This window comes from Talpa europaea, assembly GCF_964194135.1.
Source record: "Talpa europaea genome assembly, chromosome: 8".
NCBI classification, from domain to species: Eukaryota; Metazoa; Chordata; class Mammalia; order Eulipotyphla; family Talpidae; genus Talpa; species Talpa europaea.
Genome location: NC_140075.1, coordinates 112575507 through 112596397, shown reverse-complemented (window position 1 = coordinate 112596397; position 20891 = coordinate 112575507). Strand labels below are relative to the sequence as shown.

At 37.3% G+C, this 20891-nt stretch overlaps 1 protein-coding gene across 2 annotated transcripts in view; it reads left to right on the top strand.

Annotated features, from left to right (window-relative positions):
* The window catches only part of YLPM1 (YLP motif containing 1), a gene marked incomplete at both ends in the record, with an annotated part of 62693 nt that overhangs the window by 27320 nt on the left and 14482 nt on the right, over positions 1 to 20891 (top strand). Inside the window, 12 exons of one of the 2 annotated variants that reach the window (XM_084241361.1) lie at positions 2351 to 4471; positions 6924 to 7044; positions 13475 to 13895; positions 14010 to 14102; positions 14355 to 14550; positions 15032 to 15150; positions 16005 to 16159; positions 16977 to 17039; positions 17327 to 17446; positions 18517 to 18693; positions 18785 to 18868; positions 19426 to 19509. In XM_084241361.1, the coding sequence (XP_084097487.1) occupies positions 2351 to 4471; positions 6924 to 7044; positions 13475 to 13895; positions 14010 to 14102; positions 14355 to 14550; positions 15032 to 15150; positions 16005 to 16159; positions 16977 to 17039; positions 17327 to 17446; positions 18517 to 18693; positions 18785 to 18868; positions 19426 to 19509 (3754 nt within the window). The remainder of the gene's footprint in view (positions 1 to 2350; positions 4472 to 6923; positions 7045 to 13474; positions 13896 to 14009; positions 14103 to 14354; positions 14551 to 15031; positions 15151 to 16004; positions 16160 to 16976; positions 17040 to 17326; positions 17447 to 18516; positions 18694 to 18784; positions 18869 to 19425; positions 19510 to 20891) is intronic. The other variant, XM_084241362.1, reaches the window with a different exon arrangement.

The window sequence follows — 20891 nt, the reverse complement described above, 5'->3', positions numbered from 1 at the left end:
TGGTATTTATAATTACCTTCCTTCACTACCCATTCCATATTCTCTGCTGTCAGTCAGCACCTCAAATGGTTCCGGTGTCTTGCCTGGTGTGGTGACCCCCACTTTCATTCTTGAAAGGTCTGGGCTATTGACATTGCTGCCTGAATTGCATTATTATGGTTTTCCATTGGCTTAATCACAGGACATGGAAGCACTCATGGAACCTTCCTGGATTACACACATATTTCCTTCTTACTCTAGTTGTTCAGTAGTAACCTAATTTCCCCTTGGAAATCCAGGATCAATCACCCCCGACCAATACAATAACCTCCTTTGCCTGTTGATTCAAACCCAAAGTGGCCAGGTAACAGTCTCAAATTGAGGGTAGTGTAATCATTGTTACCCCCCTGATGGAAGTATTCCTCCCTTTTAAACTAAGACTTCTAGAAAAATAAAACCAAAAAACCAGAGGGATAGAAGTGAATATTATGCTAAAATTGTGTTGTTGATACTTTTTATTGATATCCTAAACAAATGACAGAAAAGCCCTTCTATTTTTCGTCAAAGGTTTTGTAGTCCACTCTGTCACCTGTACCAGAAAAATTGGAATCTCTTTGAATTTTTCACTTTCCATTATCTTTTTGATCCCACAGTTAGAAATTTTTATTAGTTTTACCTCCTTTCATATCTCTCGCTCTATCCTCTCCTCTGCATCCTTCCATCAGTCACTCCTTTAGAACAGACGGCACCTTTACTTACTCACATCATAGAAACAATCTACAATAAATCTTTCCTCCTACTCATCTGCTACTTTTCTGCTGGTGCAGTCTTAAAAATCAGACCATAGTGACTCTAATGGTTGTAATGTAATTCCCAACTCATCAACCACCTGAGTTAAAGCCAGATCACATGGCTTTCACAAGTTAGATGTTTATTCTCTCTCAGGACTTACAAGATGGCTCTACAGTATCAGGAATGCATTTCTGATTTGTTTCTTCACCATCACCTAGTATGTTATCCTATTAATTTGATTCAGGATGCTTCACCACCATATCAGAGCCAGCTTGAAAAGCGGAATGGTGAAGAGGAGGATGTGTTCTTTCCTTGAAGAGTACAATCCAGAAAATATATAAATCATTTTCACTAACCAGAACATAACTGTTAGTTCTAGCTCTAAGAACTAGTTTGGGAAGGTTTGGCTGGCCTGTGTCCAACTAAAAAGGGAGCAACTTTGTTACTGTAGCAAAAGGGGGAATGGACATAGGAAGACTACCAATGCAGACATGAGGCCTACTAGGTCTTCTGGAAATGGACCTTTCCTGTTTATCTCTTAGTATGTTGTTTTTCCTTCTCCTTTCCCAGTTCTACCCAACTGTTTTCTCCTTGCTTCAACCATGTTTAACAGTTTGCACTTCCAAACATGGTATGCTGGTACATGTTCTCTGCCTTTCTTCATAATGCTTCATGAATTTCAGATGCGCTTGCCACCCATTCCCCTAATTGCCAACCTACTCTGTTAGCCTGATCTTAGAATTTGTCTTTCAAGATTTAATTTAAGCATCTTCTATTTTATAAAGCTTTGGTGGGATAGCACTCCCCTTCCCATGGAAACCATTCTCTGCTCTGTTGCCCTTTTCCTCTGTGAATAGAATTTAATCATTGCACCTTTGGGCATATATTTACACTTAGTATCTCTTTCTCCTTAATTGTAAACTGAAGACCCAGGTGACAGTTCATTTGTTTATTCCTTGGATATAGTTTAGTACCTGACAGGCAGAGGAGGCACACTGAGTATTTACTAAATGAGTAAAGGTCCTTAGCAGAAACATCTCTGTCAGGACTAAAATGTCAGGACATACTCTTAAGATGTAGCAGCCTACTGTTCTGTTTTTTTTTTTTTTTAAACTTTCAGTTAATCAAGATGATAATGCTATCTCCAATAATATATATAATCTCCTATGGTCATGCTAATTGTTTCATATTTGAATTTTTATATTTTAATTCTAAAAGTACTCTCAAGAGTTACCTATGAAATTTATCTCTGTCTTTTTTTTTTTTCCCATTTAAAATGAGTGGACTGTTCTGTCTACCAAAGCACAATATTTTATAACTGCTTTTTAACAATTCAGTACGTCAGTGTCTTGCTGCAGGGGATGTGTCAAAATGAATTAGATAATATTGACGTGATTTCCACAACCTGTCCTAAGACCTTCCCAGGGTGCTGGTTCTAAGACACAGATGACTCGATATTGTTCAGTGACTGAGTCATTATGTAAACAGATTCTAAGGCAAGAATGCCTTGAATATTCTTACATGGAGACTTTCTTTTCTGCTTTACTGTCTTGAGTAATATCTTTTGTTTTACTTGTAGATTTGATGGTCCTCGAAGATTTGAGGATTTAGGGTCAAGGTGTGAAGGACCGAGACCCAAAGGGCCTCGTTTTGAAGGAAATCGCCCCGATGGGCCAAGACCCAGATATGAAGGTCACCCAGCAGAGGGCACTAAAGGCAAATGGGGAATGATTCCCCGGGGGCCAGCATCTCAGTTTTATATTACCCCCAATACATCTATAAGTCCTCGACAGAGTGGACCACAGTGGAAAGGCCCCAAACCAGCTTTTGGACAGCAACATCAGCAGCAGCCTAAGTCACAAGCAGAACCTCTTTCAGGAAACAAAGAACCATTAGCAGACACCAATAGTAACCAACAGAAGAATTATAAAATGCAATCAGCTGCATTTTCCATTGCTGCAGATATAAAGGATGCCAAGGCGGCTCAGTCAAATGAGAATCTAAGCGACTCTCACCAAGAGCCACCTAAAAGCGAAGTCTCAGAAGGGCCTATAGAGCCTTCTGATTGGGATCAGAATTCTGAAAGTATGGAAACTCAAATGGACAAAACCCAAGCTGTTACACAGACTGTACCCCTTGCAAATAAACCTTTATCTACTCAATCTACTTTTTCCTCAAAAACAGGGGGAATGGAGGGAGGAGCAATAGTAGCAACATCATCATCATTACCTGTAGATAATGATTTTAAACCTTTGGGTATTGGTCTGTCCCATTCAGAAAACAACCAAGATAAAGGACTGCCTCGGCCAGATAACAGAGATAATAGGTTAGAAGGCATTCGAGGCAGCAGCTCATCTTACAGGGGTCCTGGGCAAAACAGAATGGAAGATACACGAGATAAAGGACTAGTAAATAGAGGTCGAGGCCAGGCAATCAGTCGTGGCCCAGGGTTGGTCAAACAAGAAGACTTTCGTGATAAGATGATGGGTAGACGAGAAGACAGTCGAGAGAAGATGAGCAGAAATGAAGGCAGCCGGGAGAGAGGGTTGGTGAGACCAGGAAGCAGTCGGGAGAAAGTGCCAGGTGGTCTGCAAGGCAGCCAGGACAGAGGTAGAGCTGGCAGCCGAGAAAGGGGACCACCTCGGAGGACTGGCAGTCAGGAGAGGGGGCCCCCTCGAAGGGCTGGTAGTAGGGAGAGAGTACAACTCCGAAGAGCTGGAAGCAGGGAGAGAGGACCACCTCGAGGGCCTGGCAGTCGGGAAAGGGGGCTGGGGAGACCAGATTTTGGTCGGGACAGAGGTCCATTTAGACCAGAACCAGGAGATGGTGGGGAGAAAATGTATCCATATCACCGAGATGAGCCTTCTAGGCCTCCATGGAACCATGGAGAAGAGAGAGGGCATGAAGAGTTCCCATTAGATGGTAGAAATGCTTCAATGGAACGAGAAAGACTTGATGATTGGGATAGAGACAGATACTGGAGAGAATGTGATCGTGACTATCAAGATGATACTTTAGATCCGTATAACAGAGAAGACAGGTTCACAGCACCACCATCTCGGTCTCATGATGGAGACAGGCGAGGCCCTTGGTGGGATGATTGGGAGAGGGATCAGGATATGGATGATGACTACAACAGGGAAATGGACAGGGACTTGGACAGGGATGTGGATCGGATTGGAAGACCAATGGATATGTATGATAGAAATTTGGATAATGAGTGGGACAGAGATTATGGGAGACCACTGGATGAACAAGAATCACAGTTTCATGAACGGGATATTCCATCTCTTCCACCTTTACCACCCCTTCCACCTCTTCCACCTCTGGATAGATATCGGGATGATAGATGGAGAGAAGAAAGAAATCGAGACCATGGGTATGATCGAGATTTCCGTGATAGGGGTGAGTTGAGGATCCGAGAGTATCCAGAAAGAGGAGATACATGGCGGGAAAAGCGAGATTATATTCCTGACAGAATGGACTGGGAAAGAGAACGGTTGTCAGACAGATGGTACCCATCTGATGTGGATAGACATTCCCCCATGGCGGAACATATGCCCTCCTCACATCATTCTTCTGAGATAATGGGGTCGGATGCAAACTTAGACTCTGACCAAGGCCTTGGAGGGGTAATGGTTCTCAGTCAGAGGCAGCATGAAATCATTTTGAAAGCTGCACAAGAACTGAAAATGCTTCGGTAAGTTGACTACTTCAGATCATTTCTTTTAGTCAAAACCACATTTAGACTGCTCTTTTTAAAGTGATGTGATATATTTGAATGGAATCATTTTACTTCAAGATATTACCACGTTCTTCTAATTTTTATTTCTGGTCACTTGGTGCTGTTTTAGGGCAAAGATGGATATTTAGGAACCTGTTAATGGTAAACTTACGTCCTGAAATGTGAAAATTGATAATCATTCTTTTATAGATGTGTTGCTGCCATGCTATGCCTGTGCATGTTTCAGTTGCCAAACTTCAGCTTGTTATTGCTTGAGATTTCATGGAGCTCATATGTAACATCCTTTTTTTTTTCAGGAGGTGGTTTGTTCTGAGATATTAGAGCTGGTAGACTTCATGTTCATCAATTTTTAATATAACTTTGGAAAATACTGTAAGGACTTGTAATTTTCTCTGTTGAAGCTAAGAATGGTTTTCTTGGACATGTTCTCAGATTTGTCTAACCATTGATCTCTCTTTTTGCAATGTTTTGTCTTTCATTATAACTAGAAGTACTTCTTATGGATGTTGCTTATTTCCACATAATCAAGTATTTGTGAGATGGAGAATAGAATTTGTATTTCTTGACTTACAGTCAACTATGTATAGGTATCTACATAATGCTTCCCATGTAGTAGCAATAATATCAAAAGCTAACATTTATTGCATGCTTACTATGTGCCAAGAACTATATTAAGTACTTTGTATATATAGTTTAACCCTTAAATCAACTATATCTTGAGATAGGATTTTAGGAATCAGATAGCTTGTAAGTTTTTTGAGCAATTTCTTGTGAATTAGTAATGTTTTGAGAAAATAAATGAGTTGTTAAGTTTTGATATATTCCAATGTATTGTGTTTCTTTCATTTTTTACTTCTGGTCTATATTTTTGGATTTTTACCAATAAAAGAAAAGTATGATGAAGAAAAGTAGGTAAGATAAAAGATCTGCTGCTTTTAGGCAACAAAACAGATTTCTGTGGTCTATAGAAGATATGCTCTAAGAGGGTCGATTTTTTTTTTTCCAGATTACTCATGAAGAAATTGTGCTATACACTTTAAAATTACAGACACTTTAATACCTACTTTGTGCTGGGCACTGTACTAATAATTTAGCATATATCAGTCTTCCTGTCTCAAATCCTTGTATTTCAAAGGTTTACAAGATAAATGGTAATATCCCAACTTCACAAATAACACGAAAGCTTAGAGAGGTTAAGTCCTCTTGGCTAATAAGTGGCTTACCCAGAATTTGAATGTTTGTTTATGGAGAACACCAAACTGATTGGTGTTTCTAAACTGTCAAGGTTTCTTTCTTTTTCTTTTTAAAATTTCCTTTCATCCATTATTGCTTTGCATAGAAATGCTCTATTAAAGGTGGTGTTTCATTATCTTTTTTTTTTTTTTTAGTTCTTTCTAGCAACATAAACCTAACTAATTAAACAAATTCTATGAAGTGATGAATGAGAGTGGTCATGGTTGAATACAAGTAAAGCGTGATGTGTTGTTATATAGTCATCATATGACCTAGATGAGGCAGGAAGTAACATTTATATATACTTGACCCTTATTTTGTGTCCTTTTGGGTCTCTGCACTTTATAAATATAGGAGGAAAATTGTAAAAGATCTGAGATGTTATAATAGAGGTTACATATGTTTAAGATGGTCATTGTAAGGAAAAGTAAAAGGAATTTCACCAGACTTTGAGGAAAAACTTTTAAATTTACATAATTACTCATTGGCAGTATGAATGTGTAGGTTTTAAAGTTATAAACTGTCAGTTCTCACTATGTACAGCAGGTGCCATAAACCAAAATGCCCATAAAAACCAGACAGATAACAAAAATGAATGCAACTGGGCCAGGTATAATTCCACTGAGTGCAGTGGGCATTGTGGCAAACTTTTTCTTTATCTGAAGTAGGCAGCCTCTCTCTACTCAGCTCGGGGGTTGGTATGAGTGAAAGTAGGCTAAGTGTTACCAGGTCACCTTAAAATTTGAATTTGTATGTCAAATATTTTGCTTTATAAATAGTGACAACTAAATCAGATTTTTAAAAATTGACATGGAAGTTAAAAAAATCTTACTAGGCCATGTTCGATTCATGGGCTACGATTTCAGCAAGAGAGCTTTGGTCACATACAAGAAGAACATGGACAAGCAGATATAATATTAGAATAGATTATTAAGGGAGTTTATGGAATCTGTCCTTAGAAATCTTCAATGATTTTAATTATTTATAGATCTTAGGTGAGAGATCAGTTAGTTTAATAAAGACAAGAGAATATGTTACCCCAGAGGTGCTCTGTGGGCACTACAGAGGGTTTAGAACAGATATTTAGGTCTCATTTTTTCTTGAATACTAATTGCAGTCACTTAAAAATGGAGTAGACACGCCTTATGTACAATGGCAATTTATGTGTTTACAGGGAACAGAAAGAACAACTTCAAAAGATGAAAGATTTTGGATCTGAGCCACAGATACCTGACCATCTACCACCCCAGGAATCAAGATTACAGAATACATCTTCAAGACCTGGAATGTATCCGGTATGGGAATAACTATGCTCAGATAATGAAATGGTTCCTACTTTGTATCTTTGTATCTTGTTCGATATTTTTTCTATACTACAAATTTCTGTTATAAAAATTGTAAATAAGTATGGTCAAAGTTTAATATAAATGTTCAGCACATCTGAACTATTTATGTAACTAGTGTTTTCCTAATAATCCTTTCTGTTCAAATAGTCATGTTTTTCCATCTGGGCAGTGCATGGACTTCCTGTGAGATTTGCTCTTGTGAATCTCATAGTCTTACCACCTCTTCAGACTACTAGTTTTTCAACTGGGGAAGGGATCAGCCATCACTCATCAGTTCATATAATAAAGAGGGGGTTTATGTTAAAAGCTTGTGTAATTAAATCTCCCTTTGTTTTACTTTTGTTTTTGTTTTTTTTTTGAAGATTTATTTATTTATGCATACAAGAACTGGGGCACAGGCCAGAGATGTGGGGAGTGAGAGGATTCACCAGAGACAGAGTGGGGAACTGAACAGGCAGATTGACTGAAATACACTGCTGAGGGGAGCAGCGGGGAAAGACAGGAGAGATTTGCTGCTCCATGTGGGTAGATCCCTGGGCGGGGATCGAACTCATGCTGCAGTGGCTGCGGACAGCTTCATAGGTTGCGTCTTAACCACTTGCACCACCAGGGAGGCCCCTTTTGTTGTTTTTGTTACATATTTAAGTCAGTGATAGACTTTAAAAATGCTATCTTGCAAAGAACTTTATGACAACACAACAAGAGAGAAAAAGATACTATTGAACCATTTCATCAAGTTAACTATTTTTATTTCTTAATTTTCCTTTGTGTTTTGGTCTAACACAAGACACATAGTTGTTGACATTCAGCCCACCATGATATTGACTCACCAAATCATCTCTGGACCTATGTATGTATCTTTTTGCCTACAGAATTTCTGTGCAGATGTGTCTCATGTCAAACTCAGCATATTCAAAGTGGAGTTCATTATTCCCCATTACCCTGTCATTCTCCTTACCATCACCTAATTACCAAAATTTAAAACCTAAAAGTCAGTCTTACCTCTCCTCTGTTCTATCCCTCCTTACCAGTGTTTCTATTGATTGACTTTACTACCTTTGTAATGTTCTAATATTCTATCTCCCACTGTCCCCAATCTTAGTTCTAGCCTTATTAGTTCTTACCAAGATTATTTCATGAACTTTCTAATTAATCTCTCTGCATCTCATTCCCTTCTGATCCATTCTTTCTGCTGCCAGAGTGATTATTTTATTTTTTGGGTCAGAGTTTGGGGTATACTTTATATACAATAATATATCCATATAAGCCTGCCTCTTGTAACCTTACAGTTTGAGCCTGACAAATGTATATCAAAAGATAAAAAACTTTCCATCACTCTGGAAAATTCTCTTATGCCTCTTTATAGTAAGGACACTTCACTTTAGATATCAGTGATGTGATTTCTGACCAAAATGGACTTTTTTTTTTAAATTGAGGTAATGTTGGTTTACATTGTGTCTGAATTTGGGGAGTATAAGATCCCCGTTTCCACTTCAAGTGTTATTACCATAGTATACCCACCACCAAAGCACCTGTAGTCTACCATCTTAGTCCATTGTGCTCCGTCCTCAGTTTATTCTCACCCCTTCTCCCCTGACTTCCTCAATTCTATAATCAGTTTTCAAGGGTCAGTTTTTAAGTTTGGCTTCACCTGACCCTTTGTTTAATTTCTCTATATTCCACTTACAAGTGACACCATCTTTCTCCTTCTGGTTAATTTTACTTTAAATCCCTTCCAGGTCCATCTGTGTCGCCATGAGTGGCATGACTTTTTTTTTTTTTTTTTTAAGATTTATTTATTTATTTATACAAGCACTGGGTACAGTCAAAAGCGTGGGAGGGTGAGAGAATTCACCAGAGCCAGAGTGGGGAACAGAACAGGCAGACTGACGAAATGCACTGCTGCGGGGAGCAGCGGGCGGCAGGAGAAGTCTGTCGCGCCATGTGGGACCCTCACCTGCGGCCGGGGATCGAACCAGCACTGCAGAGGCTGCAGGTGGCTTCGCAGCCCAGCGCTCAACCGCTGCACCACCGGGGAGACCCATTTTGACAAATGTTTTAAACATAAATTGTGTTATGCCTTAGCTTTAAAACTTTTCTTATTTTCCCAGTGCTTTCAGGATAAAATCGAGTTTCTTTTGCATGACTTTTGTTCTTTCTGAGCTGGCCTGACTTCTTACCTTTTACCACTTCTTACTCCCCTTTCTTCGGTGCCACTTTCCCTCTACGTGGAGCTTCTTACAACTCTTGAATGTGCCATGCCTTTGCACATGCATGCTGTTATTTAGAGTTTTTCTTTCTTCCTGTCCTTTACTCCAATTAATTAATTCTTATTTTTCTTATAGAACTCAGCTCTGTTATTTTGCCTTCCATTTATGTAGGATAATTGCCCTCATGTACCCCTGAAGATCTTGGATGGGCCTCTGTCAGAACCTTTAATCTATTTTGATTGTTTTCTTGTCTGTCATTCCATCTAAACTGAGATAATAAATATAGCAATCATTTCTTTTGTCTTTGTATTTCTTAGCAAGGTAGACTCTGCAGTATAGATCTACATTTTTGCTTTATTCACTTAAGTCATAAACACTTTTGAGCCTCCCTGGTGGCTCAAGGGGTTAAGCACCGCACTATGAAACAATTTGCAGCCTCTGCAGCATGAGTTTGATCTCCGGCCAGCCAGAGAGAAACCCACATGGCGCAGCAGACCTCTCCTGACTTGCCTGCTGCTCCCCTTAGCAGTGTATTTTGGTCAATCTGTCTGTTCTGTTCCCCACTCTGTCTCTGGTAGATCCTCCCACCCCCCATGTTTCTGGCCTATACCCCAGCTCTTGTATGCATAAATAAATAAATCTTTTTTTTTTAAAGTCATAAACACTTATATATTGCTACATGTTTTATTTTTGATGCATAATTTATTACAATTCCATTTCTGTTGGATATTTGTTTTTAATCTTTCGCTTGTTACTAATACAACTTTAATGAATGACTTTTGTATCAAGTTCTTATTTTAGACAACTTTTTAAATTTCATGTATATAGCTTTGTATTTTCATATCTTTATGTACTTTGTTATGATCACCACAGAAAGGCTAGTTTCCATTCACCAGCATGTAATTGACCACCTTTACCTGAGCACCTTCCCCTTCCCCCCTGGTAACCATCATAGTTGTCAGAATTTAAGAGTTTGATTGTTTTGTTTGTTCCTTTACTTTCTTTATCTTCTACATATGAGTGAAACTTGACATTTCACTTAACATAGACCCCTCAAATTCCATCCATATTTTTGCAAATGGAATAGTTTTGCTATTTGTGAATAAGGCTTTGCTACATGTAGGGGTACATATATATTTTTTTGAATTAGTGTTTCTGTATTTCTTGGTTAAATAACCAAAGTGGAATTTAGATAACCTCTTAAAGGTAATTTTAAATTCCCAAAGTAGGATGTTTCAGTTAAAAAATAATGACATCTTTAATGCTTCCTGTAATAAAGCCTAACAGTTCTCTAAAATAGTTATATAACATTTGTACTTTACTTTGCAAGCATCAATTATATTTTTGGTAGATTTAATAGTTTTGGTAAGATGTTTTACTAGCAGACATAAATATTTTCCTAATTTGTTAATTATAATTCTCCTTGTATGAATTCTATTTGGTTCTTTTCCCTTTTATCATTTTATCCCATCTATTTATATTATTCATGATACACTATAACTGTTAATCCTTTTATAAATACTCTGGGGTGTTATTATTTTGTTTTTTTTATTACAAATATATCTTTGCTTTCACTATATATTGTGAATAAAGTACTTGTTATTTTATTTAGCACATAGTCCCTTGACTTCTTAAGATATTTAAAACTTTTGATAGCTATGCTCCAGGCACAATAGTTTTGTCCTATACAGGCATTTTTTTAAAAGATTTATTTATATATGCATACAAGAACTGGGGTGTAAGCCATAGGTGCAGGGGTGGGGCGGGTGAGAGGATTCACTAGAGAGAGTGGGGAGCAGAATGGGCAGATCCACTGAAATACACTGCTGAGGGGAGCAGCGGGCAAGACAGGAGAGGTCTGCTACACCATGTGGATCAGCTTCCTGGCCATCTGGGGATCAAACTCCTGCTGCAATGGCTGGCGATAGCTTGATACCGCTGTGTCTTTAACCCCTGCGCCACCAGGGAGACCCTGTATAGGTATTTTCTTAACAAAGTGTGAAGTGTCATCACCTAAAAGTTTATTTGTAGATAATAACGTTTGACTTGAACTCTAGCTTATAGTGACCTCTAGCTAAATAAGGTTCTTTATTAGCCAAATCCATTTTATTATTCAAAAAGCACAACTTATATATGAGTAAATACAGAAGTAATGTATATTGTTGACTTCCCAAGATCTAAAATACCTGTCAGTGAAGAAAAATCAGAAAAATCAATTAAAAGAAATAAGGCTTGTAGAGAGTAAATTAAAATTTTATTTGAGAGTGAAGTTTCCTTATTGAGTAGGTAAGACATACCTGTGAGGAGGTTTCTACTGTCTACGTAATGTGTGTTTCTGTTGACATTTGGTCATTACTTTGGGAAAGTAAGTGTGAACATTGTGCACTATAATGGCACTCCTTGGAGAGATTACTAAATGTCCTGCTTGGTTTCTTTGCTTTGTTGTTTGCCGGTACTAATAACACTGTGTTGCTACAAACTGCTGTTGTCAACCAGACAACAAGTAAAAGTGAGAATGTTAGTAAAGTTTGTTTCTCTCTTTGGCAATTCACTGTTTTTATGAAGGAGATAAATTAATGTAGTAGGAAATTAGTTTATAGTAGAGGTTCTTAAGTGATAAACATCAGAATTACTCATGAAAGCTTTTGTTTTCACTAATGCACTAGATCCCCATCCCTAGAAATTCAGTATGTTTGGAGAAGGGGGCCTGGAGCACTTGTATTGAAGGGGCTAGGACACAAGTTTTTCTGGATGAAGAAAAAGAGGTGTAATAGATTGGGAGAAAGGGTGATAATGTTGAGGGGAAATGTTTCCCCTTTTTTTACCTTTTTTTTTTTTTAAAGCTAATTAAGGTATAATTTATATATTCTATGATTTGCCCATTTTAAGTTATAATTCAGTGATTTTTTTTACTGTTGGGCAGCCAAACAGTAAACCAGTTTTAAAACATTTCATCTCCCCAGTAAGATACCTTGTGCCACTTTGCAGTTTATACCCATTCCTAATCTGAAGTCCCACACAACAATCATAGCAGCTTTCTATTTCTTTAGATTTGACTTTCTGGGCATTTTATTTAAGTGGAACCAACAAACAAGCGGTCGTTTGTGTCTAACTTCTTTCACTTAGCATGTTTTCAAGGTTCATCCATGTTGTAGTATGAGTAGTTACTTTAAAAACTTTAAAACTTTTGTGTTTAAACTTCAAAAAGTTTCCTGTTATTGCAAAGTGTAGTCATCTATTGTATGGATATACCATGTGTCATTTATCCAGTCACCAGTTGATTGGCATTTGAGTTATCTAATAATGCTGTTACAAATATTTGTGTGCAAGTCTTTAGGTAGGCTTTTTTTCCCCACGGATATTTATGTAGGAATGGAATTGCTGAGTTGTATGATAGATTTATGTTTTACTTTTTGAGAAACCATCAAGCCATTTCCCAAAGTTGGCAGCATCATTTTGCATTTCCGTTAGCAATCTAATAGGGCTCTTGTTTTCTGCACACTTGCCATCAGTTGTTATTGTGGTTTTGATTTGCATTTCCCTAATGACTGATGATGTTAAGCACCTTTTTGTGTGCTTATTCACATTCATATATCTTTGGAGAAATATCTATCCAAATCTTTTGCACTTAGTTTTTTTTTAATATGTCTTACTAAGTTATAATTTTTAATATTCTGAATACAGGTCCTTTATCAAATGTGATTTGCATATATTTTCTGACTTCTCACTTCATTTTTCTAATAGTATATTTTAAAGCACTAAATTTTTTTAATTTTGAGTGAGTCCAGCTTATCAATTTTTTCTGTCATAAATTGAGAACCAAATTTTAATTTCTCCTGATGTTTAAAAGTATGGTGATGGGCCTGCCCTGGTGGTGCAAGTGATTGAGCACCATGCTGTGCAGCTGTCCACAGCCTCTGAAGCCTAGTTTCCATACCGGCCTGCCAGTGAGATACCTACATGGCGCTGCAGACCTCTCCTGTCTCGCTGCTCCCCTCAGCACTGTATTTTGTCAGTCTGCCTGTTCTGTTCCCTGCTCTGTCTCTGGTGAATCCTCTCACCCTCCCGCACACCTGGCCTGTACCCCAGTTCTTGTATAAATAAATAAATCTTTAAAAAAAAATTATGGTGATATGCTTGTCCACTAAGTCATTTACTTTGTTTTCCAGCCTCCGGGATCCTATCGACCACCACCTCCTATGGGCAAGCCACCAGGTTCAATTATGAGACCTTCTGCTCCACCAGCAAGATCATCTGTTCCTGTAACCAGGCCACCTATTCCAATACCACCACCGCCACCCCCTCCTCCTCCTCCTCCACCTCCTCCTCCAATAATAAAGCCACAAGCTTCATCTGTGGAACAGGAACGCTGGGATGAAGATTCTTTCTATGGTCTCTGGGATACAAATGATGAACAAGGACTGAATTCAGAATTTAAATCTGACACTGCAGCAATTCCATCTACTGCAGTGCTACCACCCCCACCTATTCATCCTTCCATTCCCCCTCCTGGCCCATTGCCTATGGGTATGCCACCAATGTCCAAACCCCCACCAGTGCAACAGACTGTTGATTATGGCCATGGCCGTGGTGAGTAAAGTGGCAAACTTGAATTTGGGATTCTAAAGGAATTGCTAGTTTCAGCTTTGACTTCCTTAAACTTCACTCTTCAGTGTTTTATCCTGACTTTTTTTTTTTTACCAGATATATCCACTAATAAAGTTGAACAGATACCCTATGGAGAAAGAATAACTCTACGCCCAGATCCATTACCAGAAAGATCAACTTTTGAGACAGGTAGGAGTCCCACAGATATAAGTATTTTTGAACTTTATTTGGTCTAATTATCACTTGATTTTCTTTTTTGTGAGATTATCTGGACTCCCCCTTTAATATAGCTAAAAGATTTATAAGTTGAATTAAGGAAACAATTTATACTAGTACTAAAATTAGTTATGTACTTTTCTCCTTTTATTTCAGGGAAAGGGATGTATTTCTTATAATTATAATTCTCATTACTGTCAAAAATATTACTAATTGTTTTTGTAGAGCATGTAGGACAACGTGATCGTTATGATAGAGACAGAGACCGTGAGCCTTATTTTGATCGTCAAAGTAACATCATGACAGATCATCGAGATTTCAAAAGGGATCGGGAGACACACAGAGACCGAGATCGGGATCGTGGTGTTATTGACTATGACCGGGATCGATTTGACAGAGATCGTCGGCCTCGAGATGATAGGTATACTGTGAAAAATTTCTTTACCAGATGTGCAAATTAGCATATACTAAAGTTCAACAGAATTCTGTATCTAAAAAGAAATTTGGTAATTGACCGGTTCTTCTCATTCAGGTGTGTATATAATTTGGTGAGGAAAGAGCAGTTTTGGACCAATTTTTAGAAAAATTGGTGCTTAAGTTTTGCTTACTTGAATTCCAGATAACTAAATGGAATATGGAGATAGCTAGAAAGGAGAGGAAATACTCCTGTCAGTAAAGTCGCAGCAGTACTTAATTAATAGACAAACAGTTTGTTTTGCAGTTCTTGTACTCTTCAGATATATGTTTATAAGGCAGATCTGAATGGAAAAGCAAAAAAGAAAAAAAAATTGTGACTATATAGTAACCCATAGAATAAATTGGGTATGTGATGGTGTTGCATTATAAGGCAGAGACCCCCAAATATTTTTCACTTACCAAAACACTCTTGTTGAACCTTCTAGATCTCAGTCATATCGAGACAAAAAAGACCATTCCTCATCCAGAAGAGGGGGGTTTGATAGGCCATCCTATGACCGGAAGTCTGACAGACCAGCCTATGAAGGACCATCCATGTTTGGAGGTAGAGCAGTGCCTTATTTATAACTATAAGAGATGTTTGTAAACAGTGGGAGGTAATTTCCATTGTAGCTATGGATTTAAATGTGTATAGTGAATGCAGTTATTATTTCTCAGATGTGGCAGCATTATAAAAAATAACAATGTAATAAAACAATTTTTATACTATCAAAGAAACTTTGAAAAAGAGAAACAAAATTACTTATAATCCACCCACATACTACTATTGTTTTCGCTCATTCTCTCTTCACATTTATGTTGTAATCAAAATATAAATACAATTTATACAGAGTATAAATACAATTTCTTTTTTGTGCTTGTTCCTACTGATGTTGAACCATATACATTTTTCCACAAGCAACCTATTAATGACTCTATGAAATTCCATTGAATGGATAAAATATAAGGTCCTTGTTGTTGGACATTCAGACTTTAGTTTACTTAAACCAGAAACTCATACCTATTTATAAGAACACAAACATACTTTCCTAAGCTGGTAGCACTCAGCTTAAAAACCATAACCAAAAGTTACAGAGCTGGCTTTACATCATACTTGGGACTATCCAGCAAAATAGATATGATTTTTCTGTGTCCTGTTACTTAACTTTTCTTCCTAAATTTCATATAAACAAGGATAAATTCAGTATTTTTCAAAACATTGTTTGCCTGAAATCATACCTAGATTTTTTCATTTTCTTGATTTCAGTAGATTTAATTACTATAAACTTTTCTACTCAAGGTTAAAAGTGGCTCCCAAATCATCATGAATTATATTACCTTCAGATGAATGGGATGAGTGTTAAAATTCAAATTAATTTACTATGCAGCAATAATTTTGTTCAATTGCTGGAATCCTAGGAGAACGAAGAACTTATCAGGAGGAGCGACTGCCTCTGCCAGCTCCTTCACTAAGCCACCAACCCCCTCCAGCTCCACGTGTTGAGAAGAAGCCTGAATCTAAGAATGTAGATGATATTTTGAAACCACCTGGCCGGGAGAGCAGACCTGAGAGAGTGAGTCCTATGTAGTTGACTAGTTTTCTTGCAAATCAGAGCCTGATTGATTAGAGATCTTTTTAATACCCTGAACAGAATTTCTCAACTTTTCTGTGACATAGCAATAATATCAGATTCAAGCCATCTTACCATTTGTAAATCATCATATAGTTTCATATACTGCCTGCCCTACAGAATCTTTGAGAAGCTTAACTATGTGGCAAAAAAGATGTTGAAAACTAAAGAAAGTAATTCCTTAAGAGTCCAATTCTTTGTATCTTAAAAAGGGGAAAAATGGATTTGGCTTGATGATATATATGAAATAAATAAGAGGGATAATTAGGGGACTTCATTAGTTTAGACTAATTATTATTTCCTTCTTTCTGCTCACGTTAGGGTTAGTTTGTTTTCCTTTTTCCAGTGTCTTAAGATGGAAGATGAAGTTATTGCTTTGAGATCTTTCTTTTTCATTTATGTAGGCATTCCTAGCTGAAAATTTTTGCTTTAGCTGCATCCCATAAATTTTTGCTCTATTGTATCTTCATTTTTATTTACCCCATAGTATGTCCTGATTATTCTTTTGATTTCTTTTTTTTGGGAGTGTGGGGCTTGATTTCCTTATACTTGTGAATTTCCCAAATATATTCCTACTATTTCTAATGTAATTCCTTTCAGGTCAGAAGCATATTTTATATTATTTCTATCCTATCACATTTTTTAAGGTTTATTGTATAGACTATCATGAGATCTATACTGGAGAATTATAGATCATTATTAACTACAAAATCTCTTTGTTAAAAAAATTTTCTGATTTTTTTTTTACATTATGTTTCAGATTGTTGTTATAATGAGAGGATTGCCTGGCAGTGGAAAGACACATGTTGCAAAACTCATTCGAGTGAGTATAGAAAAGCCAAAGAATCAGTTGATTTTTGTTAGCCACTTGCCTTAGCAGCGGTATGATTTCAATACAGATGTTTCCCATTTGATCCTTTCTAGTTGGCCCATGCAGTAAATGTGATCCCATATTAATTTTTGATCTGCTTGGACAAATATTTTTGCCTCTGCTTGATTTGAAACTACCAGAAAATTGGTTATTATTTAGCCACAAGGGGAAACTTAGATGAGCATTCATTAATTTATTCTATAAATTCACTTTAACTTTCTTAACTCTATGATTCTTAGGATAAAGAGGTAGAATTTGGAGGACCTGCACCGAGAGTTCTAAGCCTGGATGATTACTTCATCACTGAAGTGGAAAAAGAGGAAAAAGATCCTGATTCTGGAAAGAAAGTAAAAAAGAAGGTATGCTATATTCCTCTCAGATTACATTTCGATTTATTTATTTAATTTTATTTATTTTTTCAATTTTGTCTATGTTTTACATCATTCTTCATTTTTGTACAGTGTGTGCTTTCTCCGCTCAGGTATAGTCCCCCTAAAATTCCCACCACCAGTTCACCTGTGCACCATCACCATAGTCCCTTGTGCTAGTGCCTCCCCTATTTTCATTCCTCTCCCTTCTCCCCTGCAGAATGTCTCTCATTTATAGTTACCTATTAATTTTGATTTTTATCTTATAATTATTTTTTTTTTCCTGATCACTTATTTGGTTCCTCTACATTCCTCCTATAAGAGAAACCATCCATTATATTTTTTTCTGGCTTATTTCACTGAGCATAATCCCTTCCAACTCCATCCATGTTGCTACGAATGGCATGAGTCTATCTTTTTTGATTGCTGAGTAATACTCTGTCGTCTACATATACCACATCTTCTTGCTCCAGTCATCTATTTTTGGGCACTTGGGTTGTTTCCATAGCTTAGCTATTGTAAATAGTGCTGCAGTAAACATAGGGGTGCAGTTGTCCTTTTGAATTAATGTTTTTGTGTCCTTTGGTTAGATTCCAAGGAGTGGAATTGCTGGGTCATATGGAAGCTCCAGTATTAGCAGTTTGAGGAATCTCCACACAGCTTTCCATAGTGGTTGACCCTCTTTGCATTCCCACCCGCAGTGTAGGAGAGTTTGTTTTTCTCCACATCCTCGCCAATATTTGTTGTTGCTAGTTTTTTTTAATATGTACCATTCTCACTAGTGTAAGGTGGTATCTCATAGTGGTTTTGATTTGCATTTCCCTGATTACAAGTGATGTTGAACATTATTTCATATGCCCGTTGGACATTTTGCTTTATTTAAAGATATATACAGGAAGACATAGTCAGAGAGAAATGTGCTCTTCTAAATACAAAGATTTCTCTATCCTTTTTTTTTTTTGAACACAAACTTTAGTAATCAGGTGTGAAGAAAATCAGGGAACAGGTTGAGGATGATTTTTTCGCTTTTGCTAACTCCATATTTCTTTTGGGGATCTTAGGTAATGGAATATGAATATGAAGCTGAGATGGAGGAGACCTACCGCACCAGCATGTTCAAAACTTTCAAAAAGACTCTGGATGATGGTTTTTTCCCCTTCATCATCTTAGATGCCATCAATGACAGAGTTAGACATTTTGACCAGTTTTGGAGTGCAGCAAAAACCAAGGGATTTGAGGTATATATACTCATAAAAGAACTTTAGAGTACTGTGTGTCATCATATAAGTGCTACATTTGTTTACATAATCATTATTCATTCTTTCTTAGGTATATTTGGCTGAAATGAGCGCAGATAACCAGACTTGTGGCAAGAGAAATATTCATGGGAGAAAGCTTAAAGAAATAAATAAGGTGACTTTTGGAAACATAAAAAATATTGTATTCTGAACTTCCTTTTTTTTTAAGATTTATTTATTTATGCATACAAGAGCTGGGCTGTAGACCAGAGGTGCAGGAGGTCAGAGGATTCATCAGAGACCAAGTGGAGAGCAGAACAGGCGGATTGACTTAAATACACTGCTGAAGGGAGCAGCAGACAAGACAGGAGAGGTCTGCTACGCCATGTGGGTCACCTCCCTGGCTGGGGATTGAATTTGTGCTGCAGTAACTGCTGATTGTGTCATAGCACTGACATTTAACCCCTTGTGCCACCAGGGAGGCCCCTGAACTTCATTTTGTTAATCACACAGTTGACTAAAAATTCTTGCTTATCCCCGTACTTTAAATATCTTTTCTCCCTGCTTCAGTTGATGGTTTTATCATTTTCTATGTGAAAGAGGTTGCCAAACTTTTCCTGGAACTTTCCTGTTAGATTTCAGAATATTAGTTAAAATTTGTCTTGGTTGTTCACTTAGTCTTTCTTGTGAGTAATTTCTGGAGGTAAATTAACCTACTTACTCTCTCAATAGATGGCTGATCACTGGGAAACTGCACCTCGTCATATGATGCGTCTGGACATTCGTTCTTTACTGCAGGATGCTGCTATTGAAGAGGTGAGTGCCCGTTGGCTCATTTGCAATGCCAATGCGGTCTTTTTTTTCACTTTGGAAAAAAATTTTTTTTTTTTTAAGGTTTATTTATTTATTTATTTATTTATTTATACAAGTACTGGGTACAGTCTAAAGCGCAGAAGGGTGAGAGAATTCACCAGAGCCAGAGCTGGGAACAGAACAGGCAGAGTGACGAAATACACTGCTGAGGGGAGCAGCGGGCACGGCAGGAGAGGTCTGTCGCGCCATGTGGGACCCTCACCAGCTGTCCAGGATTGAACCAGCGGTGCAGAGGCTGCGGGCAGCTTCGCAGCCCAGTGCTCAACCGCTGCGCCACTACAGAAAAGTTGCATGAATAGTATAAGGACGCCTGTACAACTTTTAGAGAAGTTTAAGTATTTCTCTCAACCATCTACTCAACTTTCATTGAGATTCATCAGTTGTTAATATTGTGCCACATTTTTCTGGTCATAAATAAGTACATGTTACTATAGCCACTACTACTATCATTATTATTGTGGAACCATTTGAGTGTTAAGTTGCAAATTTCATAACCTTTTACCCTAAATGTTTTGGTATCTTCCGAGAACAAGGCTATTCTCTTACCAAATTGGAAGTCAAATATCAATTCAGGAAATTTAACATTGATAAAATATTATACTAAGTAACATACATTTCCTCAATTAAACTTTTTTAATGATCTCACTTATATTCCATATTCAAATTTCACCAGTTTCCCCTCTAATGTGCTTTATAGAAATTTTTAAAAACCCAACATCCAGCTCCTTAATATCAAAATAGTTTGTCAACCATGTCATTGTCATGAAAACAAAGAATTTTTGAAGCGTATAAGCCAGTTATATAGAAAGATCCTCTATTTGGTTTTGTCCAGTTGTTTCCATATGATTAGGTTTAGGTTAAACATTATTGAGACTCTATATTAAAGTGATGTGTCCTCAGTGAATTATATCAGGAGCCATATGTGTCAGTTTATTTCATTATTAGTGATTTAAATGTTATCACTTGGTTAAGGTGGTATCCAAATTGTTCTACCTTTTTCTCTTTGTAATAAGTAATCTGTAGGGAAATACTTTGAGAAAAATACCCTGTTCCCCAGCAAACTTTCTCTCTGATGATTCTAGTGTAAATCAGTTATTAATTTGTTGGAAGAAAATTGCCACAATGTGCCCTTAATATTTCATTGTAAAAACTGCAACGAGTTTTATTAACATCTTAACAGCAGTTATATCTTAGTGGAGGGACTGTGGGTGATTTTTATAATTATATCATTATTTTCCCAATTCTCTATGTAAAAAACATAAATTACCTTAGTGTATCTCAAAATCATCCTATCTAGTATGTAATTCACCCAAACTTTTTCCTCT